We start from the raw sequence: 26,703 nt of genomic DNA on the forward strand, positions 1-26,703 counted from the left end.
GAATCAGCTTAATATTCTTGCCCTCTTGTTTGTCCACATAAGTTTTATAATAATTATCTGGCTCTATGAGGAAGCTAGCCTCATAGTATTTTGATTGTTAGTGCAGAATATATATACACATATATAAATTCGTTTGGGGAATATAATTTTTGTTCTATTAATCCTACCAAATCATGAATACTGACCCACCAGTTATTTGTCTTCTCTTATTTTGATAGTTAATTTTGGTTTCCTTGATACTATAAATACGGTTTCCTTTTTTTAAAAACTTTTTTAATCTTTATTACTAACAAATAAGAATGTAGTCTTTTTGCAGATTAATCTGGTAACCTAGACTCTGCTGAACTTATTTATTAAATCCATAAATTGTTTTTGGTTGAGATGGCTGAAAAGTTTTGTTGATTTGAATTTAATCAATTTGCAGCAATATATCTGTTTCCACACAGCAAATCCTCCCCACAACAAAGGATTTTTTGATTTTGTTTTTGCCATTTTACTAGATGTTCAAAGGGCATCTCAGAGCTGTTTTAATTAGCATTTTCTTTCAGCTGCTCTGGTTGTGCCTTTTTTACATGTAAACTATCCATCTTCTAAAAAATTATTTTAATTTTTTTTTAGTTCCAAATTCTGTCCCTCTCTCCTCCACCTGAGGAGAGAAAGCAAGAAATACATATACAGTATACATATAAAGTCATGCAAAACATTTCCACATTAACCACTTTGTGGGGGAGAGGGAAAGCAAGAAAAATACAGGAAAAATCAATCTGTATTCAGTACCCATCAATTTTTTCTCTACAGATTGATAGCATTTTTCAACAAGGGTCCTCTGGAATTGCCTTGGGTCATTACATTGATCAGAGTAGCCAAATCTTTCAAAGTTGATCATCATTACAATATTATTACAGTATATAACATTCTCCTAGTTCTACTCACTTCACTTTGCATCAGCTCATATTGTCTTCTCACTCTTTTCTTAAGCCATCCTTTTGATCATTCCTTACTGCATAACAATCATATTAGCCATTCCCCAATTGATAAGCATGCCCTCAATTTCCAATTCTTTGCCACCATAAAAAGAGCTGCTGTAAATATTTTTGTACATATAAGTCCTTTTCCTTTGAGCTCCTTGGGATGCAGCCCTAGTAGTGGTATTGCAGGGTCAAAGGGCATGCTCAGCTTATAGGTCCTTTGGGCATAGTTCCAAATTGCTTTCCAGAGTGGTTGGGTGAGTTCACAACTCTCCCAACAATGCATTAGTGTCCCTATCTTTCCACATCCCCTCCAGCATGTCATTTTCCTTTTCTGTCATGTTAGCCACTCTGACAGGTGTTTCCTCCAAGTTATTTTAATTTGCACTTCTCTATCATTAGAGATCTAGAGCATTTTTTCATGCGATTATTGATGGCTTCGATTTCTTCTTCTGAAAACTGCCTGTTCGTATCCTTTGACCATTGATCAACTGGAGATATCCACCTTCTTTGATCACCTGCACAGGCAGGACCGTTTTGAAGAAAGGTAGGTGGGATATCCACGACTGCACCAGGAGATGAGAGCCCGGCTTATGGAGCTCAGGAGGCCAGGATCATCCCCGCCCTGGAGCTAATTACCCGGGCCAGCCACCGAACCCTGCGCGTTAAAAGCAGCAGCTTGGCTTTAGTCCTGGGGGTGAGGTGGCGGCGGCAATTATTCCGACTACGAAAGGAATAGAAGGATATCCGGGGCCCTAGCGGACACAACGTGGACGTGGTATTAAGGGTAGAGGGGCAGAAGGCTGAGGGAGTAATTACAGATTAACGCCAGGCTCTATAAGGAGGAGCCCATCTTTGGAGGCGGAGACTGCACAGGTACCCGGGCTCGCGCTTTCGCGTTTCCTGCAGTCGGAAGTCCCGCCCCCGGGCCAACAGCTGCGTGGTAAATGAGAGGACGACTACGACCTCCCATCATTCCCCGCCCTCCTTAGACCCGAGCGCCACCTCTCGAGCAAATCGGCGTCCAGGCAGCTGAGAACGTAAGGGAAAGAGGCGGGGCTGAGACATTTCGAGCTTCCTCGGCTCCCGTAGTTTTCGAACTTCCACGGCCGATTTCCCTTCCTGGTAGCGGCGATCATGGACCCTCTCGGCTAGTATGAATTTCTTCCTCTGCCTGATCGCTGTGGGGGGTGTTGTTGCCGTTCTCGTACTGCTGCGGCTGTGGCTGGTGCTACGCCCCCGAAAAGAGGGGCTGCAGACTGTGTCCGTCAGCGTGCTGGTGGTGGCCGGGTCCGGTGAGTAGATTGAGGTCGTAGTTTCACCGGTCACATGACATCTCCCCGCCCTGTTTTCCCTCAGGACTACAAGACCCAGAAGACAACGCGGCTTTGTAGTTTCTCATCTTCCGCCCCCCACCCCCTACTTTCGCTTTCTGCTTTGCTTGAAGCGTTGCATGCTGGTCTATGTGGTTTTTGTGAATTACTGGCCTGGGATGAATCCACGTTTAACTGGAGATTTGGGGCTCAGTGACGTTAATGATCCGAATGAATAACATAATCGATTTTAAAGCATCAAATAGAAAATTGATGCCCTAGCCCTTGTTTTACAGATGAGGAAATTGAGACGCAGAGACATTAAGTGAATTGACCAGGGTCTCACAGCTAGGATTTGAACTCGGGTTTTCCCAGATCTAAAGTCTTGCCCTCTGTCCACTGTACCCCCCAGCTACCTATGTTGAAGCTTTCTGGATTCCTCTTTTTTTTATTTTAGGCTAAGCAAATGGGGTTAAGTGACTTGCCCAGGGTCCCACAGCTAGTAAGTGTTGTGTGTCTGAGGTCGCATTTGAACTCAAGTCATCCTGAATCCAAAGCCAGTGCTCTATCTACTGCGCCACCTAGCTGCACCCTTAGATTCCTCTTAATTGAATTCAAGAAAACCCCCAAACAGGGAACTAGAACTTAGAAGCTTCTCATTGACTCCTCTGTGATTTCCTCCATGTGAGTTTCCTCCCCCCATACTGGTCACCTCCTTGCCTAGGACTTGGGGTCCTAGGACCGCAGATTTCGAGCTGGGAAGGACCTGGTCCAGTGACTTCTTTTTTACACATGAGGAAAGTGAGGCCCAGAGAGGTTATCACCCGCTCTAGTAAGCAGCAGAGCCAGGGTTCAGACCTAGGTCTTTTGACAACAAATAGAGAAACTTGCCACAGAACCAGGCTCCCCCTCTTAGGAGATGAGCAGCCTCAGTGGCTCTCTCTCTAGAAATGTATAGGTATATAAATGTATTCAAATATACATGTATATGTACATAAATATGGAAATAAATACCTGTGTATATAGACACACACACACAATTCTAGCATGGAGTAGTGAGGCAAAGTTCTGATCTGGCAGTTGGATAGAAAGTTTCATAATCCCACAGGTTACTGACATTCAGGGTCTCCCACTAGGCATTAGTGTGTGTGTACACATACATATAAATGCAAATATAGGATGAATCTACAAGCATTTATTAAGTACCTAGCATGAGCCATCTGTACTAGGTACTGGAGGCCCAAAGATAACAATCCCAGTTCTGAAGGAGATTACCTGGAGAGACATTTATAAGTCATTTATTTATAGTTTTACATGTACCTATTTATTTGTATGCATTTTGTATATGTATTTATATATTTGTGTTCATATATGTTTGTAATTACATTTTGTATGTTTCTAAACCTATACATTTATATACCACACGTTTATGTTTATATCTCTATATTTCCATTTATACGGCCTATACATTTTATTTATATATTCCTATGCCTATGCATTAATATTTATATCTTTATACATTTTAATTTAGATTTATATCCCTATACATTTGAATTTATTTGTATCTCTATACATTTTTTATTTATATGCCTGTGCATTTATATATATATGTGTGTGTGTGTATATGTGTGTGTGTGTGTGTATGTATATACACATACACACCTATATTTGTGAATTCAGATCTGGCCTCAGGAACTTCTTAGCTATGACCCTGGATGAGACACTTAACCGTGTTTGCCTCAGTTCCTCATCTGTAAAATGAGCTGGAGAAGGAAATGGCAAACCACTCCAGTATCTCTGCCAAGAAAACCCCGAATGGGGTTGGACCTGACTGAAAAATGACATAACAAAATATACCTATACATTCATATTTATATTTGTATACCTATACATTTATATTATTTGTATTTAAATATTTGCTTACACAGTATATGTTTATATCTATTTATATGCACATACATTTATATTTATGTGTATATGCATACATTTATATTTATACATTATATATTCATATTTACATACACTTTTATCACACTTTAAGATTTGCAAATCACCTTTACATCCTCTCCATTGAGCTTCACAACAGTATTCTTATATTTAGGTTGAAATAAAGCTAAATTGTAAATATTTACAATAAATCCAATCTAAGAAGCATTTATTAAGCACATAATACCTTGTTAAGATGAAAGGAATTAAAAAAGCTGTGGGAAAACAGACACATTAATTAATACACTCTTGGTAGAGCTGTGAATTAATTGGTCTATCTATTCTGGAAAATAATTTGGATTTATACTAGAAAAGTGAGTAAACTGTCCATATCCTCTGACCCAGAGATTCCACTACTATGCTTATGTACCTAAAGAAGGTTAAAGAAAGAAAAGTCCTACTACTTTTTGTAGTATTAAAAAATTGGAAATAAAAGGGTTCCTATCAGTTGGGAAACAACTAAACAATTTGTGCTGTGTGAGTGTCGTGGAGTGTTACGCTGTAAGAAATTACACATATCAGGAAATAGAAACTTGGGAAGACTTGCGTGAACTGATGCGAAATGAAATAAGCAGAAACAGAAATGGTTGCACAGTGAGTATAATAAGATAAAAAAGAGCGACACCTCTAGGCACCAGCATTCCTGTTAAATGCAGTGAGCAGCCTTGGTTCCAGCAGGCAGGTGTGGGAACACATTTTTTTCCCCTCTTGGTAGAAAGGTGTGGGGACTACAGATGTGGAATGTTGTGTCTATCATCCAACACTCTTCCACCCTGGCTCAGGCCCTCATCACCTCCTGCTGCTATTTGGTTTCCCTGGGTCTTGTCACTCCCCTCTTCCAGTCAGCTCTCAGATTGACCTTCTGGAAGCTCAGCTCTGTCTGGTACCCTGTCCTATTCATTCTACTCCTGTTGCTTCCAAGATCAAATATAAAATCCTCTGTTTGGCTTTTCACAACCTGGGCCTTTCCTACCTTTCCTATCTTCTTATATCTTGCTCCTGCAGTAACACTGGATGCAGTGATGGTAGTCTTTTGCTGTTCCTTGACTGTACCTGGAATTCTGTCCTGACTCTTCTCTGCCTCCTGGCTTCCGTTGGGTCTCAATTAAAGTCTTACCTTCTGTGAGAACCCTTTTCCAGCCCTCCTTAATCTTACTGCCTTCCCTCTGATACTACCCCCAATTACCCACTAAATAGCTTGTTTGTACATAGTTGTTTGCACGTTGTTTCCCTTGTTAGACTGTGAGGTCCTTGAAAGCAGGGACTGCTTTTTGTCTTTGAATGCTTTGAAGCACAGTGCTTAGTATATAGTAGGTGCTTAATAAATGCTTGGTGTTAGTTTGGTTTTTTTGTTTTTTATTTTCTTCCAACTTTTGTTCTTAAAACTTCAGGTTCTAAATTTTCTCTCTTCCTCCCTCCCCACCTACCCTCATTGAGAAGGCAAGCAACTCCATACAGGTTAGATGTGTAAGGCTTGTTGTTTTGACTTGACAAGTGTGGAATGTTGTATACATTATTGTGCATAGCCATTTTGTTGGTCACTTAACTGTTTTTCTCTGTGATGGATGCTGGGGAACGATATTGGGAAATTTTTTATGCCCATCAAAAATAGACATAAATAAATCTTTTTTTAAAAAAAGTAGAATAACAAAACACATGAACCTCATCTGCTCTTAACATGGAAAGTCCAATGTAGGTAGACACAGAGCATTATGTAGGTAGATGGTCATCCAGAAAAACTGAGAGGTGACTAATAACTTAGATGAACAGAGACAGTTGACTCTGTGAGACTTGGGTCTGCAAAATCTGGGGTTAGAGGAATAAAGGAAAATCGAAGTGTTACATCTGGGTCCTGATTAGTGCAAATAATAAATCCCCTCAAGTGGTATTTGAATTCACACTACTTGAAGTTATAATTGTGTAAAATGTGGTCATTGGTTCCAACCCTGTAGAAACACGCAGTACACATTTTGAATAATTCAACCACTTCATGAGATTTCATTATTTATTCGCATCAATCAGGATCTTGCTATATGTCTATTTAAGGTTTTCTTTAGGCATTGTGGTGATAAAGTTTTGGAGGATTAAGCTAACTCTCAAGATAGCTTTCTACATGGCAATAGAATTTGTGGCTACTAAATCTTGAAAATGTAAACTGTTCATTAAATTCTTTGATCAGTCATAAAACAAGACTCTGTATAGGAAGACAGGAAATGAGTGTTTATTAAGCACCTACTGTGTGCTGGGCACTGTACAAAGCACTTTACAAATAGCATCTCATTTAATCTTTATAATTACCCTGGTTAGTAGGTGATACTTCCATTTTTCATTTGAGGAAATTGAGGCAAACAGAACTTAAGTGAGGTACCATGGGTCACATAGCTAGAGCATCTGAGGCAGAATTTGAACTCAGTTCTTCCTGACTCCAGACCCAGTGCGCTATCCACTGTACCACCTGCAGCATTTATAGAGGTGAAAAGGAGTCAGAGGATCTCTTCTAACTAAACCAAAGAGAAGAGGAATAGCCTTTCTTGATATTAATACATTCTTGCAGGTTACTGTCTGAGACACACACACACACATACACACAGTGATATAAAGAGACAGAGACAGACAAAGAGACACACACACACAGAGCAAGGTAGAGAGATAGAGGGTGTACCTCTAAGGTCTCTCTAAATCAGGGGTTCTTAAGCTTGGGTCAGTGGGTAGATTTCAGAGTGTCCATAAATGTGTGTGTGGCAAGAGGTGTGGGGGAGGACAGTAAATCTTTATTTTCACTCATCTCTATGTGAAAGTTAGCATTTCCTTTAGTTTAGAAAAACATTATTCTGAGGAGAACTTCCCTCTCCTTAGGTCAGTAGATGGAAGTTGGGGGTGGCTAGCTCCTTTCTCCATAGGAATTGCTTCTCTGTATGGTTGCTACAGATGCTGGGCCAAAAATAAGACCAGGTATCTGGAAGCTGCTGCCACTCTGATTGGATGGTGCATGAAGGCAGAGATTAATCTCTCCATTCCTTATTTATTTCTTAGGAAGGAACTGTAGTCTTCTATCTAAATATTTACTGTAAAATCAGATGGGCAGATAGGCCTGTTGCTTGTTAATTGTTGATTTACATTGTATATTTCTTAATCTATATGATCTTCAATATTATTTTCAGGTGGGCATACCACAGAAATTCTGAGACTGCTTGGGAGCTTGTCCAAACACTATAATCCAAGACATTATGTCTTTGCTGATACCGATAAGATGAGTGCTGTTAAAATACGTTCGTTTGAAGAGAAGAGAGCTGAGAGAGACTCTGAATCCTTGGTAAGTTAGTCACTTTTCTAAGCTATATATGAGTTTTCATGGGGTTTAAATGCAATTTACTGAATGCCAAGATTGGTGTAATTATGATTATTATTGAAATTCAATTTTTACCTCATTTAACCTTAGAAAAGGAACTTAGCAAAAATATAACTCCAGAATTGTTTTAGTCTTGTAAACATTAAATTTTAAGTGAAAAAAGTTTTCTACCTAATGTCTAGAAATATCTGAATATTAAATATTAATGCTTGATTTAATATTTTAAATATTAACTATTTTAAATCAAGTTGTTTCATTTATGTATGCCCTGGAACTTGGGGTTTATGATGACTCTAGTGTCATGGAAATGTATGTATGAGTTTACTTAGCTCTTCGTTAAAATTCTTTGTTGATTTTTTGTAATTTGGGGTTGTTTTCTAACTAATTCTTCTATTATGTTCCAAATTATATTTTTATCTGCCTTGAAATTCATTTGTGTATATTCATTTATGTGTTATGTATACTATGCTACCAATTTTAAATTAAATTATTTTGTAGGATTGTAGATTTAGAGCTGAAAAGGACCTCAGAAGTCATGTAATGTAGCACTTTTTTACAGCTTCAGAAAGTGAGGCCCAGAGGTTAGGAATGTCTTGCCCAAGGTCATTCAGGGCACAGTGGCAGAATCCGGGTAGGAACCCAAATCTTCTGACTCCAGAGCTGCCTTCTCAAAACTGAATATTGAACATTAGTACAACCCACAGAATTTACTTAGCGTACATTTAAATGAATTTCTATTAATAAATCATTTCATTATATTAGTGCCATCACGTTATAACGATCAGTTATTATGAAAGGCAGCATGGGGAAGTGGCATCTGCCACATCTTGGCTGACCCTGGACAGTTCTCTAAGCCTCCCAGTGGCAGCCAGGGTAACCTTCTGTTTCTCTAGACCAATGAAATCACAGGCCTCATCCAAATAAGTGATCACCACACCTTTCCAGCCTCTCCCTCCAAGTACCATTGCAATTCTTGGTATATTTATCCTTCTTTCCTCTTCTTCATCTGGCGGTCATTAGCGTGTCATCCATCTTTCTGGATCTGGTTTTTTGACTTAAACCCAGGAGTGGGGAACCTGCAGCCTTAAGGCCACATGGCCTTAAGGAACAGATTAGGACAAAATTTGTTCTGTAAAATTTGGATTCAGTCAAAAGGCTGCACTTAAGGATTTAGAAGGCCACATGTGGTCTTAGGGATGCAGGTTCACCACCCCTGTTTTAACCCTTCTCCTGTTAGACTACTTGCCCCCCCCTTTTTAAAAAATTTTTTTTTATTATTTTTAGGCAATTGGGGTTAAGTGACTTGCCCAGGGTCACACAGCTAGTAAGTGTCAAGTGTTTGGTCTGAGGCCTGATTTGAACTCAGGTCCTCCTGACTTCAGGACCAGTGCTGTATCTACTGCACCACCTAGCTGCGCCCCCCTTCCCTGCTTTTTTTAATTACATAAAATGTTGCTATGAAAATCTTTAATCAAATAGACCTTTCTTTTTGGTCTTTGATAGCATTACCAGGGTATATTCCCAACAATAGAATTATTGGATCATAGAGGTATGACCATCACTTTATTGTTGACTGTATATTGTGGCAGATTGCTACCCCAAAGTACTCTACAAGTTTGCAGTTTCATGAGGAATGAATGAGTGTGCATATCACCATGTTACACCAGCACTGAATGTTGTTGCTTTTAATCACTTTTACTAATTTAATGGCTATGGGGTTACTCTCAAATTGTTTTAATTTGCATTTCTTTGACTGTTAGTGAACTTTAATATTTTTTCAAGTAAATAATAATCTATATTTCCCTTTTTAAAATTGGCTGTTTATATTCCTAGCCTGTTTACCCCTTGTAGGTTAGGACTTACCAGTGTGACTTACTAGTACTTCCTTTTATATTTTAGGGGTTAGTTTTTGTCATATTTTCCATCTAAGACCAGATTGACATAGCAAATAGACAGCTGACCCCAAAATCAGAAGACCTGGGTTCAAGTCCTTTTTCTAACACAATACTAGCTGTTGGACCCTGAGAAAGTCACTTCATTTCTCAGTGTTTTCTAGGCAACTCTTGAAGACTATAAATTGCAGAGAAGGTGCTGAGCTGTATTGGTATCATCTGGAAGTTCCCCATATTAGTGAAATCAGTATATTAAGGGACTTCTATATAGAATAATACAAAATCAAATGAAGTTTGTGTGGAAGAGAAAGCAGACAAGAATATTAATTGGCCAAGAGAGAAGCAGCTGAAGGATGAAGAGGGTCTTATACTTCCAGCCTCTAAAACATTACAAAAAGATTACTAAATGAAATAAATTGTTGCCAAAATTTTTTCTCAGTATGTTTTTCTTTTGGTTGTACAATTTTAAAAATTGATGTAGACAGGCATATTTTTTTTGTCTCTAATAATTCCTTCCATTTGTTAAATTGAAAAAAATCTCGGGGCAGCTAGGTGGCACAGTGTATAGAGCTCTGGCCTTGAAGTCAGAAGGACATGAGTTCAAATCCAGTCTCAGACACATGACACTTACCAGCTCTGTGACCCTGGGCAAGTCACTTAACCCCGATTGCCTCACCAAAAAGCAAAAAAAAAAAAAAAAAATCTCGCTTCCACAATGGAGAGAAAGATTTCAGTCCATTTTTTTGTTTCTATTAAATAATTAATCCTTTTCCCATTTTAATAAAAAAAATTTTTTTCTAAAGTTTTCTTAAACAGTTATCTTTTATATACATTTGATTAGATGTCTGGTTTATTTTATTTCATTTATCTGCTTCTCTATTTTTTGCCCAGTCTCAGGTAGTTTTGATGATGCTACTTAGTAAGAGCTTTAAAAATAATAATTTTATTTTTCACATTACAGTCATTTTCCATTTATGCATTGTCTCTGGTAACATTTTGGTTGAAATGGTTGGATTTTTTAGATATGGTCCCATGTCGTGTAAATAATGATATTTTGACTTTTTCAATCCCAGCGTTAACCCCTTTTAGTCTTGTTTTATTGCTAGAATTTCTAATAACATATCAAATAAAACCAATAGGAAAGAGCATACTTTGCTTTGGATCTGATTTTAGTTGAAATGCTTATGGTGTTTCTCTATTGAATGTTATATTGGCTTCTCTGCTATCTCTTTACAACATAACCTGGCAACGTATGATGGATTAGGGAAAATATGAAACCATGATATATTAGAAAGAGTCTTGCTCTGACATTTACAAATTACGTGGCCAGGGGCAAAACATGTAATCTCCAATTTACACATCTGAAATATGGAGATAATAATACTTGTACTACTAAACTTATGAGTTTGTAAGAAGAAGATACTTTGTAAATCTTAAAACTATATAAATATGAGTTTAAAAAATTATTGTTATATTGAGGCAGCACACAATTCCTTTTTGGTGTATTCATGGAAAGTACATGCCAAAACATATCTATAAATAAATCTGTTATCCTTTACCAACAATAATTCATAGCTATCTTTTCCTTTGGGGGTGAGGAGGGTTAAAATTCTTTCCCTGCTATATATAAGCCAGATTGCTTCAGTTAAAAATAAAAATCAAAGACAAATATTTTTGCCTTTTGGAGAGAAAAATAAACCTTCCTAAAAGGACTGAAATAACTCTCCATTCTTCCCTCCCCACATTGTTGTGGCCTGGTTGGGTGTACCTGCTGTTCTTGTCTGTTGGACAGGATGAAGTATTCGTGAACCCCATGTGAAGGTCTTCACCTCAGGGGTTTGCTCTTTCTTAAAGTTCTCCCTATAAAGACTCATTTTAAAATTGGATCCTGTAATGACTTGGGGCTCTAGTTGGATGTGGTGTTAGGTGGGATAGACCATGAAATCAGTCCATGGTAGTATGGTAGTAAGGGCTGCCATGAGCGAGAGGTGCTTCAAAAGGAACATATCAATTTCAGCAGAAAGGACTGGCCAACATGGCAAAGTAGGAGGAAGCACTTGGAGCCCTGCTCTCCTGACCTTTACAAGACTTGGCCTTGACCATGTGATTCAGCCCTCCCCCAGGCTCAGAGACTGGAGAAGGAGCATGGCCCCAGTGTGGTTGCTCTCATCACGATCCCCAGGAGGAGGATGTGAAACTCAGCGTTTCACATGACTGATCACTTTATTCCAGAAAAGGGAACTGTGACTTAGGACTTGACCACCAGGTGCAAAGACCAGTAACTCTATGGCTGTACTTTGGGAGAGGGGACCTTGGACTCAGCCCCATAAAGAACAGGTTTTATTTCAAGGGAAAATAAAATAGGTAAACTGTTAGCTTTGACTAAAAAGAAAGAGAATACCAAATTATCAGTTTCAAAAATTAGAAAAGAATTCACATCAAATGGAGAAGAAATATAGGTGATTAGAAACTGGCTTGCCTAACTATGTGCCAACAAAACCAACAACTTAAAAGAAATGGATGAATATTTACAGAAATATATAAAATGTCCAATCTTACAGAACAAGAAATAGAAAATTTAATCAACCCAATGTCAGAAAAAAGAAATCAAATAAAAAACTCCCAAAGGAAAAAATAATGAATTCACAAGTGAATTCTGTCAGGCATTCAAAGAACAATTAATTCCAATATTATATAAACTGTTTACAAAGTTAGGAAAAGAAGGGATCCACCAAATTCCTTTAATGATGCAGATATGATTGGATACCTGAACCAGGGAAAGTCAAAATAGAGAAAAAAAGCTACATAAAATATTAGCAAATATTAGCAAAGAGGCTAAACCATATATCACAAAGATCATATAATTTTTATAAATCTTTCTTGACTATGACCAGTTTGGATTTATACAGAAATGCAGGATTGGTTTGATAATAGGAAAAATACCTAATTGAATATATTAATAAGTTATTACTATCTAGAACAGCAAAAATAGTATGATTGTATCACTATATACAGAAAAAGGCTTTGGATAAAATGCAACACCCATTTATAATAATAGTAACTAGCATTTCTATAGCCTTTTAGGTTTTGCTGAGTACTTTATAAATATTACCTCATTTTATCCTCACAACAATCCTGGCAGGTAGATACTATTATTTTTCTCATCTTACAGCTGAGGGCATGGAAGCAGACAAAGTTTAAGTGATTTGCCTAAAGTCACCCAGCTAGTGAGTATCTGAAGCCTGATTAGAACTCTGGTTATCCTGACTTATGGTCCAGAACTCTATCCATTGCACCACCTAGTTGCCTTCAAAACAAGAGAAACAAGTTTATTTAACATAGTCAATAGTATGTATTTAAAACCAAAAGCCAGCATTTTATATAATGGGGATAAACTAGAGTCCTTTCCAGTAAGAGCAAGGGTGAAACAAGGATAGTCATTGTTATCACTTCTGTTTGATATGATACTACAAATTCTAGCTATAGCAATAAGATAAGAAAAAGCAATTGAGAGAATTAGCAGGGACAAATAAAACAAGATTAACACATTAGGCAGATAATATGATAGTGTTCTTAGAAAACCCTAAAACATCAACAAAATTTTTTGAAAAGACTTATAACTTTAACGAAGTTGCAGGACATAAAATCCACATAAATCATCAACATTTCTGCATATTAGTGATGAAACCCAGCAGGAAGGGATAAAAAGGGAATTTCCATTCAAAAACTATAGAACAAGACACATATGTATCATATGAATACAACTACAAAATACTTTATGGAAATAAAAACAGATCTAAGTAATTGGAGAAGTATTAATTGATCATGGGTAAACCAATAAATAAAAATGGCAAAACAGCCTTAATTAATTTACATATTTAGTGCCATAATAATCAAATTTCTAACACAGTACTTTGTAGAACTAGAAAAAAAAAATAACAAAATTCATCCGGAGGAACCAAAGGTCAGGTGTCTCAAAGGAAATAATGAAAAAAAAGTAGAAAGAAGGAGGCCTAGATATCAGACATAAAACTATACTACAAAGCAGTAATCATCAAAAACAATCTGATACTGATCGAAAAATAGAGGTCAGTCAGTTGAACAGATTAGGGCTACTCCATACTGAAGCAAACCAATCTACTAGTGTTGGATAAATCCAAAGACTCCAGCTACTATGGTAAGGACCCAGTATTTGACAAAAACTATTGGGAAAACTGGACAACAGTCTGGTGGAAATTAAATTAAGACCAACACTTCATACCATACACCAAAATAAACTCTAAATGAATACGTGGCCTAGATCTAAACTGTCACATAAACAAGTTAGAGGAACAAGAAAGAAATTATCTTTCAGATCTATGGATAGGGCAAGAGTTCACGATCAAACAGTGGATAAAGAAGATCACACAAGATAAAATAGACAATTGATTACATAAAATTAAGATGTTTTTGCATTAACCAGTCTAATGCAGCTAAGATTATTTATTAGAGGAACAGTTAGATGGGAAAGCAGCTTTGCAGGAAGTTTTTCTAATAAAGGTCTCATTTCCAAGTTATATAATGAACTGATTAAAATTTGTAAGAATAAGAACCATTCTTCAATTGGGAAATGGGCAAAAGAAATGAGCAGGCAGTTCTCAAGGGAATGAGCCATCTGTAGCCTAATGAAAAAAATTTTCCAAAACACTAATAACAAAAGAAATACAAACTAAAGCCTCATGCCTCTCAAATTGGTAAAGTTGGCCAAAAAAAAAAGATAAATGACAAATGTTGGAGTGGTTGCAAGAAAATAGGTACATTGATGTACTATTGATGGAATCATTTTGGTCCCACAATTCTAGAAATCAGTTTGGAACTGTGCCTAACTAAACTGTACATTTTCTTTACCCCAGTACTCTTTACTGCTACTCGACCTGTACCCCAAAAAGATCAAAGAGAAAAAGGCCCTTTGTATCCAAAAATATTTAAAGTAGCTTTTTTTTTTTTTTGGTCTCAAAGAACTAGAAGTTAAGAGGTGCCCATCAATTGGGAAATGGCTGGTCTAATTATGGTATATTGATTCAATTCAACTGCTTTTCCCATACTTATCCTCCTTCAGGCAGTTTCAGTTTCCTCTATAAGCACATCTAGAATGTCTCTGATGTTAGAGTTCAAATATGGTAGTTCTGTTTTCCTTAATGGTGAAAAGACTTGGTTATCAATTCCATTTCTTTTACTCATAGTTATTTCTTTGCAAAAAATAAACCCTTCAGAAGTCCCAGTTTCTCAATATAATAACTAAGTGAATCTGCCATTTTGAGAAAAATTGCCATATATTTGATTCAGCACACTTTGTATGTGTCATTTTGATTTGGGGACTACTGAGTCTGGTCTGGTTTTTCTTTTTAAAAAATTACTGCATTGTAGTAATGACTGTGTTGACTTCAGTTTTGAAGTGTAGTAGCCATGTTAATTATTAACTCTTTAGTCTTATTGAAGCCAATACAGTACTTACTGCTGTGTTTTTTCTTCAATGATAAATAAAATACTTAGAGAAAAAAATTATTGTACTATGAAGTTTTTTGGTAAGAATAGCCCTGCTTTCTTCCCCCTGAGCTGGAATGGCACCTCTGGATATGAGTGACGGGGGAAAAAAAAAACAACAACAAAAACCAAACTAATGTCCCCTATCCCTGGGGGAACTAATTCACCTTAACTTTGGAACTTCCACCTGATTGGTGAGTGACTAAGTAAGCAGAGATTCAACTGGTCCATTCTATCTAGCCAGCTCCAAACTACCAAACCAGTCCTTTCTAGCTGTTCACCTTAGCCCAGTCATCTTACCATTAGCTCTGCTGTCTAGCACCCTCCTCCCCTCAATAATCAAATCAATATTATCATAATGCCATTGTTTCTGGAAAGGGTGTGTCACCCGAATGTCCTGTGAATCAACTCACCATGGTTGCCATAACTCCCAGGGACTCCCTTTCTTTTCCACATTTCCCATATATGTGCTTTCCCCCTAGGGAAGATATAAACAGGAATTAATTGCCTTGCTTTTATATTTGTGCACTCAGCACTTAGTACAGTGCCCAGCATACAGTAAACACTTAATAAATGCTTTTTCATTCATTTATCCATAATAGGGTTTGAGACTTTTTTCTTTGGTATCTTTCCTTCCTTCAGATCTCATGAGGATTGATTCTTCAGTGCCCTTAAAATTGTGTCTTCTCCAGCACAGATCTCTTCAAACACTTAGTTCAATACAGCTGATTTTCCCATTACTTATACTCCTTAAGGCAGTTCAGTTTCCTCTATAAGCACATCTAGAACGTCTATGATGTAAGAGTTCAAATATGGTGGTTCTGCTCTCCTTAATGGTGAAAAGACTTGGTTATAAAAATCTTAGTAGATCCTTTCCATCTTTCATTTGCTCTTGTTTTCATCCTTAAATGTTCTTGGGATGACGTTACTTAGTAAGGTCTCTTGCCAAGCTTTCTTTAAACTTTTTAATCTTTACTACTTGTCATTGTATTATGGGACAATATTGCTTATAATATTCTGCCATCCTCCATATTACAAACAGTCAAATTAGGCTTTCACAAATGACATTCCACAGTAGAGTGCCTCTTTTTTTAATACATATATATATGTGTATGTAGATATATACATATATATATATGTATTATGTCAGATTACTTGAAAGATATGACAGCTGAAATAAGTTTATTCAGCCCTCTGAAAATTTAAATTAAGCAAGGCATAAAACAGGAAACAGTGTCTTGGAGGAGATGCAGTCTAGGGTTCCAGTCAAAGAAGGATACTCTATAAATGGTGAAGGTCGCCATATGCTTGGTTTCATTGTCTTGGTTTCATCAAACTCTCAAATATTGCAGAGCCTCCTAAATGAGATTACTAATCATTCAAAAGAATTTGACCCAACTATTTCACACAGAAAACACCAAGCCTATTATCCAGACTGATATAGTTGGATAGATAACTTGTAGGGCTTGGCCATCACTATACACATCTTGGACCAGTGTTATAAATGGAAATAAGTTGGGCCCAGAGTTGAATAAGGAAAGACCAGCATTGCCAAAGGATTGCCTTTGGGAAAATTACAAAGTTCTTTTAATGATCCCCAGTTTCTCTCTGAACTAAAGGCTCATATTTTTAATACCAGTGTTCTTCCATTGATATTGTGGAGCAGTAAGTAATGGAGTGCCACAATTTTTGAAGAAATGACATTGTAGATTACCAAATGGTAATGGAAGAGGTGTGTGGTAAGTGTGAGTAGGCTGTAATATTAAACATAAGTAATTAGGAAGAGTTGTAAAGAATGTCATGAAAGAAATGTATGATTGAAAAAGAGATGGATTGGTCATGTGACAAAAGCAAGGGAAAACCCGTTGACAGCCTGGTTGCTTCAATTTGTAATTCCAGATTATCAGGAGAACTCAGGGAAGGTCCCTGGCATTTTCATTGGATCCTATTAGAAATCCTATAGGAGAACTCTAGCAGGTATAGAGGGAATGCCTATATTGATACTATCAGACCCAATTGAATATATTATGTATTGTCAAATTATGTTGGAGATTCTACATTTAAATGATGTTTATAGTAACTGGCTATTATTTCATCCTTTGTTAAACATTCAGAAATCAATTTTATATAATTCCTTTTCTCCATTTTGAGTTCAAACTTCCATGTTTTCTATCAGTTCTGGCCCATTTTAGGTCTTAAATAACAAAAATCTCCTTGATGATTTTTTGAAATGATGAGTGGGCCAAATACAACAAATATATCTTGTTACTGTGGGATAATATGGGGCCCGTGTCTATTTATTTTTTAATCTTCATTTCTTAAGATATTGCAAATGAATCAGAAAATTTGCTCCTTCCTGAACCATTAACAATAATGATGGTTTGTGTTTTTTATAGTGCATTTCACTTAAGTCTCTCACTTCAGAAATATTTTTACATTACTTTTTTACAATGCCTTAGTGAGGAGCCAAGAATAACATTTTCAGCAAAGCATTCTTTTAAAAAAATATATGCAAAGCAAAATTTTCACAGAAACCTTAAGACAGAAATGAGGAGCCATTAATCATTTATTTGAGTTACACCAGTGAAAAGGAATGCTTTCTGTAGTTTGACTCATAACTAAATTTCGATGATCAATCTAGAGATTGAAAATTGCTTTGGTAGTGAGTTTCTTAAAAACTAACTAATTTAATAAACAAATTTAATATTTAAATGCTGTGTTCTACCAACCTATATCAGATTTAAATGCATATTAGGCTTCTGAGCTACATTTTATATTAGTAATATTATTTTATAAAGTTAGATAACTATTTTTAATTAGATCCTGAAAATTCTTTACCCTGAAATAAGTTGAGGCCGATAACTTTCATTGCACTAGGTTAACAAAAGAAATGGTTTAGCCATATATATCCAGTGATTTATCTTCCCTAGGATTTATGATTTTTATGTGACTTCATAAATTGAGAAAGATAAAAGAGAAATGAGTATGCCATGCTTTAAGACAAACAAAGAAACAAAATAGTATGTTCTTTGACATCTTTGCTGTCTTTCCCTGAAGACTTCAGATAATCTCCCAAGAGAAAGCAGGCTTCCTCTAGCTAGCTGCAGTTGAGACTAGACAAGAAGAAGGAGTCACCAAGTCACATAGGAAGAATGGGTTAACTGTAGAATTATACATGTAAAAAAAAAATTTTAAATGCCATCTAAAGAAAACAAAAACAATTTCCACTGGGATTAGTTCTAAAGTAAATAGTAGCCAAAGTAAAATTTTCCACTAAGAGAGCTGGGATCTGCATAGAAACATCTTCCAATGCAACTGCTAAATCAAACTGCGTTATAGGAAAGAAAATGAAGCCTGAAACTAAATCTTTGCTCTCTAAAGGTTTTGATCGCTTTCTGGACAGGACTCAGGAGGAAAGTCCTTATCTGCAAAGTGTGCAAAGAAACGAGTTTATAGCAATGAATGTGTTCATTTAAACAATAATCACCCTTCACCACTCTACAATCCAGCCAAACTGGCTTTCTCTCTGTTCCTCACACAAGACACTCCAACTCAGTGACTGTGCACTGGCCCCATATTTCACTCTTTTTACCTTTGTCACAGTTTCCTTTTTCCCTTGAGGTACGGCTTGGGCACGGTCTCTCACATGAACCCTTTCCTGGTTCCTACAACCGCTAATGTCCTCCTTTCCAACCTACTTGTTTGCTGGATAGTTACTGGTGATCTCTTAATTGCCATATGCAATATTTGGCAATTATAAATAAATGATAAACGTGATTTTGAAAATTAATAAATAAGTACAGTATTTTTTTTTTATCTCACTCCTCATCCTTCTTGATCTTTCTGCAGCTCTTAACACTGTTGATCACCCTCTTCTCCTAAGTTTTTGTTTTTTTATTTTTTGCTTTTTTGGTGAGGCAATCAGAGTTAAGTGACTTGGCCAGGGTCACACAGCTAGTTTCAAGTGTCTGAGGTCGGATTTGAACTCAGTTCCTCCTGACTCCAAGGCCAGTGCTCTATCCACTGCGCCACCTAGCTGCCTCTTCTCTAAGTTTTTGTGACACTGCTGTCTCCTGGTTATTCTACTGCCTATCTGACTCTTCCTTCTCGGCCACCTTTACTGGATCTTCGTCCAGGTGATGCCTACTAGCCAGGAGTATCTACCAAGCTCTGTCTTGGGCCATCTTTTTTTCTCCCTCACATTTCATTTGATTTCATCATCTCTAAGCTGATGATTCTCAAATCAACTTATCCAGCCCTAACCTCTTTCCTGACCTCCAGTCTTGTATCTCCAACTACCTGTTAGACATCCTGCAGACATTTAAAAGTTAATATTTTCAAACCTGAAATCATTATCTTCCTCCCTCAAATTTCCTGTTATTTCCAAACTTCCTTGTTACTGTGGAGGGTACCACCATCTTCCCACTTCCCCAGCTTCTCAACCTAAATGTCATCCTTGACTCCTCACTCTTTCTTATCTTCCCATATCCAATCTGATGCCAAGGCCTGTCTATTTCACCTTTGTAACTTCCCTCAAAAAACGCCCCCTTCTCTTCTCTGACACTGCCACCCCTGAGGTGCAGGCGCTCATGGCCTCACATTATTAGCATTAGCCTGCTGGTGGGTCTGTGTATCACTCTTTCCTTCTGCTTTAAAATTTAAAATTTTATATTTGCTCAATAAAAAATACCCTGTGTATCTTAGCATTTCAAAACACATATATTCTTGTGATTTTGTTACATAAAGCAAAAGATTATTTTAGAATAGCATGAGATGTTAGTAATTGGCCCCTTTTCATTACCAGGTTCCTGAATCAAATTTCCTAGATTGGTACAACGATCCCTCAATAAATATATACATTTGAACTTTTATGTAATTTTAAGTAGCATTCTCTTGCCTTCTGAAAATTGTTTTTTTACTGAACAGCATTCCCCTAACACATCTAGGAGAAAGGTAAATAAAGTGCTGTGCTGTGATGTCCAAGGAAAGAATCATTGTTAAAGCAAGGATCATGGGAAAATTCCTGGAAAAGATAATATTTTACTTGAGCTTTAAAGGATGCAATAGAAATTTGACAGGCAGATGGCGGGGCTAGGCCTAAGGATCATCAGGCACAAATGGAGGAATAGGAAGGCAGAATAGTGTAAAATCTATAGAGGATGGCCAGTAGTTGAAGGAAGAAACCTCCTGCAGGCAGGGATGGCCATGGAGTATATGGAAAATAGAGAAGGGATCAGTTTTGGCATAGTAGGAGTTAAATATGGAGACATAGGTAGGGGGAGATTGTGGGCAGCTTTGAATACCAGACTAAAGAGTGTGGACTTTATACTATAGTCAGTGGAGAAGAGCTGAAAGTTTCTCACCAGAGGGGTGATGTAGACAGAGCTATGTTTTAGGAAGATTGATATGACAGTGTGTGATGGATTAGAGCAGGAAGAGATTGGAGCCTAAAGTAGCCTCGGGCGGTTTTCCAGTGGCCTCATCTTCCCTTTCTACCTTAAAAGGCCAATGAGAGCAGGAGCCATAAATTGTGCTTCTCCTATAACCTTTAACTGTGGTTCTTTGATACTGGAGACCAGGAAGGAGGTAGAAGAATAAATCAGTGCCAAAGGACTGCTTCAACCAGTTTGATTCCTTTGAGCCAGGAGCAGGCAACAGTGGGCCCAGCAGTGCTTTGTCAAGCTGAGCAGCTCCTTCTAGAACAAGGAGTTCTTCCCTTTTATTTTATACCCTGAACTCCTTCAGCAGCCTTACGAAACTTATGGGACTCTTCTTAGAATGTTTTTAAATAATTGACGGAAATACTCAGTCTCAGTTAAGGGTTAGTAAAAATAAGGATGTGCATTTTTTTCTCATTCCAGTTCACAAATGCTCTTGAAATCCCTCCATGGACTTGAGCGACAAGACTGTAGATGGCTTTGTGACATCTCTGACATAAGGGAGACCTTCCTAGGGGGATGTAGGGTTCCCCTATTGACCCTTGCTGTCTACAGCTGGGCTCACACTGCCATACTCCCCCAGTGTATGTGCAGCTGACAATAGGTTAAGCCGTCATCCAGGGACCTGCTTTATGGTTAAGGGAAGGCCTATGGACCAGCCAGAGATGTTGGGGGTAAACAACCCCTTAGTGAGTTCAGATGCTGAGAATAATGTGTAAGACAATGAGATTCAGTTCAGTTCTAAGCTTTATTGCAAGCAGTGGGAAAAGGAGACAGAAAAGGGGACCCAACATACTACAATTCAAGCATACAGTATAACTCATGTGAGCAGTACATTGGGGAGCGCAGAGACGGGTCCATTCAGCAAAAAGAGTTGCCCTTCTGAGTGAGGTTTTTGTGAGATGGCCACTTGGATCTGACCAATTGTCATATCAGAAGTCAGGGCAAAATATTATCTGGGGGATTGTTATCAAGGAGAAAGACAAGCTGTTGGTAGACAAAATATTATTTGGAGGACATGGCTGTGCTAAACTTCAAAAAATATTACTGTCAGTATCTTTTCATGAGTATGTTTTATAAGCTTACAGCCTCCCTTAATGGGATGCCTTCATGCAGGCCCCAAGACCATCAGACCTCATCTTGTAACATGGACTATACATTTTCTCTGATTCCTTACAACTTCTCAAACCTCTCCAAAAGAGAAATTGTGTGTTTCAGCTGTTTTCATGGTCTAGGACACCCAGAATCCAAAACAAGGTTGAAAACAAAATGAAACAAAATACCCACACCTAGGAACTGACACTGATCCTGAGCTCACTGAGCACCCCTCCTCCACCTCCCACACTACTGGCAATAAACCACACTAGCAGAAGCAGGGACACAACACAGGCTTATATCAAAGTTCATACTTAGACCCTGGTCCTTCCTCCCTCTTTTCAGTGCTGTTGATATCCTGGCTTCAGGCTCCAGATGTTTGCTTCGGCTTTGTGCTGGGCCAGAGAACTAAGAACAGAGGGATGAGACAGGTCACCATGACAGAACATTGTACTCCCAAAAAGACTGAGGGAAAGAGCACAGCACCTCGCTGGGGCTATTTCTGACCTCTCAAAAGTCAATTGGGGCAGGGATCTAGGCTGGTGAACCACGAATTGCCCGTTGTGGGAGAAGGCTGAGACATTTTGAGATCCAGCCCCCAAAGAAACCAAAATCTGTAAAATGAAGGAAAATGATCTAGCACTTGATGAGAGAGACAGAGGACCCTGTAGAATTTGAGAACATAGAACCACAACATGCTGTTCCTGAATGATTTAAAAGAGAAATGAAAATTATGATAGCAGAATTTTTGTCTTGCACAGCAAAAATTATAAGCAGAATAGAAAAATTTGAATTTGTGATGGCAAGCCTCACCAAAGAAGCAAAAGAGAGAACAATAGATTGGGAATGCAAATATGTAGAGGTGAAGGATAACCTAGAAGAGAAGCAAACAACAAAAACTTTCAAAGAAAGTATGCTCACTATGTAAGCCAAACATGTGAATTTCAGAGACAAGATGGGTAAAGACAACCTAAGGATCATAAGTCTCCCAGAAGAACATGACAGGACAAAAAAAACCCAAAAACCTTAACACCATAATGAAGCAGATATTACAAGAAAACTGCCCAGAATTAAAACAAGCAGAAAAGAAGAGACATTAAAAAATTAGAGAAGAAATAGATAAATTAGGAACAAAAAACCCATAGAAATGATAAAACCAAAAGCTGATTTTTGGAAGACCAATAAAATCAATAAAACCTTAGTTAATGTGATTAAAAAAGCAAGCAGAAAATTAAATCGATAAAATAGAAAACGAGCAAGGTAAAATCATCGCAAAAACCAGAAGGAATGAAAAGAATAATTAGGACATATTATGCACAGTTATATGATAACAAAACTGAAAACACAAAAGAAATAGAGGAATACCTTCAAAAATATAAAATATCCAAACTACCAGAAGACCAGATAAAGTTCTTAAATAACCCAATTTCAGAAAAGGAAATTGATTCAGCTGTAAAGAAACTTACCAAAGGAAAAACTCTTGAATCTGATGGATTCACTGGAGAATTCTGTCAGACTTTTAAAGAGTAGTTAACACACATAATTCCCAATTTATTCTCATTTTCATTTTATTTATTTATTTTTAATTTTTAAGCAATTGGGGTTAAGTGACTTGCCCAGGGCCACACAGCTATTAAGTGTCAAGTATTTGGTCTGAGGCTGGATTTGAACTCAGGTCCTCCTGACTTCAGGGCCGGTGTTCTATCCACTGCACCACCTGGCTGCCCCCCCAATTTATTCTCAAAAATTGAGAAAGCAAGCACCTTACCAGAATCCTTTTATGAGACAAATATAATCTGATACCTAAACAGGGAAAGATTAAGCATAGAAAGAATGCTATAGATCAGTATCATTGATGAACTAAAGGGGCTAAATCTGGGAGTCTAACAGAAATGTGAGCAATTTAGGTCTGTAAGTATTGATTTTGAAAAGAAATTGGTTGAGCAGAGACAAAGCTCAAGAAGGTGAGTCACAAGTCTGGAACTGTAGGCCAAACAGCTACAGCTGAAAGGCCAACAAGAAACTAGTTAAAAAGAGAGGGAGAATCAGGGGAGTCAACCAAGCCAAATTGTCTGCTGACCCCTTCCTTCTTTGTGCACCAGATCACTGGCCTTTCCACTTGATGGGACAACAGAACAGAATGTAACAGAAGTTCACATTTACAAGTGCTTTACAGCAGTCCAGTGAGGCAAATGCTGCAGTCATTATTATCCTCCTTTTATATGTAAGGAGTGCTAGAACTGGTCATTTCCTTCTGTGTAGAAGCACCTGCCATTTTGTAGTCACTGAAGGAAGGAGACCTGGTGTGGGGCAGTGGGGCAGCAGTGCCCTGGCACCTGCCCACAGCCCTGTCTAGCTATTCAGAGTGCTATTTCAGCATGAGCCAGCAGATGGCGCTCCTAGCTGGAACTACCACCCAGACCTCTCTTAAACCTGCATAAACCTAGCTTCCCAGTACCTGCCCAGTTTTCTCTCCCCTCCATCTGGTGTTCCAAATGTTATTTTTTTTTTAAAGTTATTGAACAATATTTCACAAATCTGGACATAAAAGGGTGTTTGAGAAGCATTCCTTCACTGCAGAGATTACTACTGTCATGGAACTGGATAAAACAGGATTTGGCAGTGGGTTCTAGACATGTCCTGAAATTGCAAAGGTGACCTCAAGTGGCTCCTTCATGTCACACTCTATACAAAAACTGGGGAGAGCAGAACTTTATATTTCTGAGATTGATAAATTTGCCTGGCCTTAGTTCAGTTCAGTTCAACAAACACTGAATTCACAAAGTTCAACAGATCACATAGTTCTTTAGTTATAAAGAGATTTAGCCTCACCCTAGAACCACGAAGCAGAGGGACTTTCACATGATAGAATTTCCCATCATAGAGGACTGCATGGAAGTACGAAGTACGGAGAGGTGTGAAACCTACACAGATAGGTCATAGTGTGTGAAGTGTAACAAGGCAAATCACTAACAGCATCATCAAACTTAATACACTGCTGATTCTCATGATCTGAAATTCTGAGCTCGGACTCCTTATTCTGGAAATAATAGTAGGTAATTAATTCAACTCTATACATAAGTGATTTCTAGTATACGTCTTCATTATAGGAATTCTATAATATTTTGGCACTTAAGCATCCTCGATCTCCCTCAATTCTCATGCCTGCTTTCTCTTCATTATTTCCAATTTATCCTGCATATAGCTTGTTTGTACACAGTTGTTTCCCATACTACATTGTAAACACTTCAAGGGCAGGAACTATCTTTTGACTTTCTTTGTATCCCAAGCACTTAGCACAGTGCCTGGCACATAGTAAATATTGCATAAATGTTTACTGACAAACTGACTGACTAACTCAGCTTCAGCAATGCCTAAAATAAAGAAATGCATTTTTAACAGATGTTTTTAAAACTTAATAAAATAATCATTTGTGGTTCAAAACTTCATCCAGATTTGAATATCCAAAAATAATGGTCTTAGGCATAAAAACATATATTTTAAAAATCTTTTTTGAAGTGGCTCGTGTCTTCACTTCCCATTATCTTTCTTCTTCCAAACTTCAGGTGACCCGTGACTGCCTCGCCCCACCCTCCTACACAAAATGCCAAATTCCAAATTCCTGAGTCAGTGGCGATGGAAGAGGAATTAATTATCTTTCCAACATCCCCAAAAGTTTCTGGTGATTCTGTAAACAGGCCATCAGAATATTCAGAGTCAGAGACTTCTGGGTCTTTTTCTAGGATACTTACTGTCCTGGACTCATTTACCCCACTGTTTCTCCTCTTCTAGAACAGGGAGCTGTAGTCTCCCACCTTATCCCTCTGTGTCAGGAGTCTCCAACATCCAAGTGACTGTAGTCTCTCTGGCAGCTTGGGCATCCCCAGATGACTAAGGATGGCACAGTCTGCTACCCCTGGAGCAGCCCCTCCCTGGAATCTCCATGGAGCAAGCTTATCACCCACATGGGCTGTGTCAGGCTTGCTTGGCAATCTTGTCTAATCCTTTAGTTTTAAAAGACCCTGATCGGCAGTACAATGAAAGATGGCAAAGTCTTGGCCACTCAATTTATGTTAATCCCTTGAGACTGCAGAAGCCACAAACTTTCCCTCTTTCTTTCCTCCCACCTGCTTCCTTAGAAATGCTAAGGGAGACAAGCCTGACAAATAAGGTGGAACATCATTTGAGAGGCTAGGTGACCTGTCTGAGGTCATATATCCTGGGATTTGACCCAGTGTCTCTTGACCAGTGCCTTTTCCACAACTCAGTGCTGTTTAGTGATTTGAGATCAAAGAGGTTGCGTGCAAGGCTCAGCACAGATTTGAGATTCAATAGTAGAATGAACAATACGAAGTTATTTCTCAAGAAATACAAGTAGAGGGTCCAGAAAATGTTAGCTTTCCTCTCAAGCAAAACTGATGTCTACTATCTAGATATCTGGGTTGCGTTGATTAATATGAAATCTTACTTCTCCCCACCCCCTTTTCTCATAAAAGTATACATTCTCCCCTCCCCCAGTCCTGTTAGAACAAAACTTTAAGGAATATGTTTTGGTACAGACCTGAGTCACTCAAACATAAGTACCCTTTGATAAGTAAATAGCAGAGTTCTGCCAATCAGAAAGTTGTCGTCCCCTCTTTTAAGGTACAGGAGCAAGTTCTGGAGTGCATGTGGAAGGGAGATATGAGAAAATTAAGAAAAGCAGAGGAGATGGGAGGTATTTAATCTAGAGAAAAGGAGGAGGAAAGACAGGATGGCCAAAACTTTGAAGGGTTGTCGTGTGGAAGAGGGAATAAGTTTGTTGTTTGTCCCCAGAGGGTAGAACCAGGAACAGTACATAGGAGTTGCAGAAATAGACTTAGGTTTGATGTTAGGAAAACCTTCCAAATAATTAGAGCCACCCCAAAGTGGAGTTAATGAATTTAGACTATCCCTTTTAGAACTTAAGCAGTGAATTTAATTCAGCAAACATTTATTAAAAATCTACTCCATGTGAGGGGCAGCTAAGTAGTGCAGTGGATAAAACACTGGGCTTGGAATCAGGAAGACTTACCTTCTTGAGTTCAAATCTGGCCTCAGACACTTAATTAGCTGTGTGATCCTGGGCAAGTCACTTCACTCTGCCTCAGTTTCCTCGTC

General features: G+C 38.0%; 1 protein-coding gene across 2 annotated transcripts in view; it reads left to right on the top strand.

Annotated features, from left to right (window-relative positions):
* The first annotated feature begins 1,396 nt into the window (after positions 1–1,396).
* ALG14 (ALG14 UDP-N-acetylglucosaminyltransferase subunit) overlaps positions 1,397–26,703 on the top strand; it is an 87,816-nt gene continuing 62,509 nt past the window's right edge. The window contains exons 1-2 of one of the 2 annotated variants that reach the window (XM_027862619.1): positions 1,397–2,263; positions 7,429–7,580. In XM_027862619.1, coding sequence (XP_027718420.1) covers positions 2,125–2,263; positions 7,429–7,580 — 291 coding nt within the window. In that variant the 5' untranslated portion in view covers positions 1,397–2,124. The remainder of the gene's footprint in view (positions 2,264–7,428; positions 7,581–26,703) is intronic. The other variant, XM_027862618.1, reaches the window with a different exon arrangement.

The sequence above is a fragment of the Vombatus ursinus genome, unplaced genomic scaffold, assembly GCF_900497805.2.
Source record: "Vombatus ursinus unplaced genomic scaffold, bare-nosed wombat genome assembly UNPS02014769.1, whole genome shotgun sequence".
NCBI lineage: Eukaryota > Metazoa > Chordata > Mammalia > Diprotodontia > Vombatidae > Vombatus > Vombatus ursinus.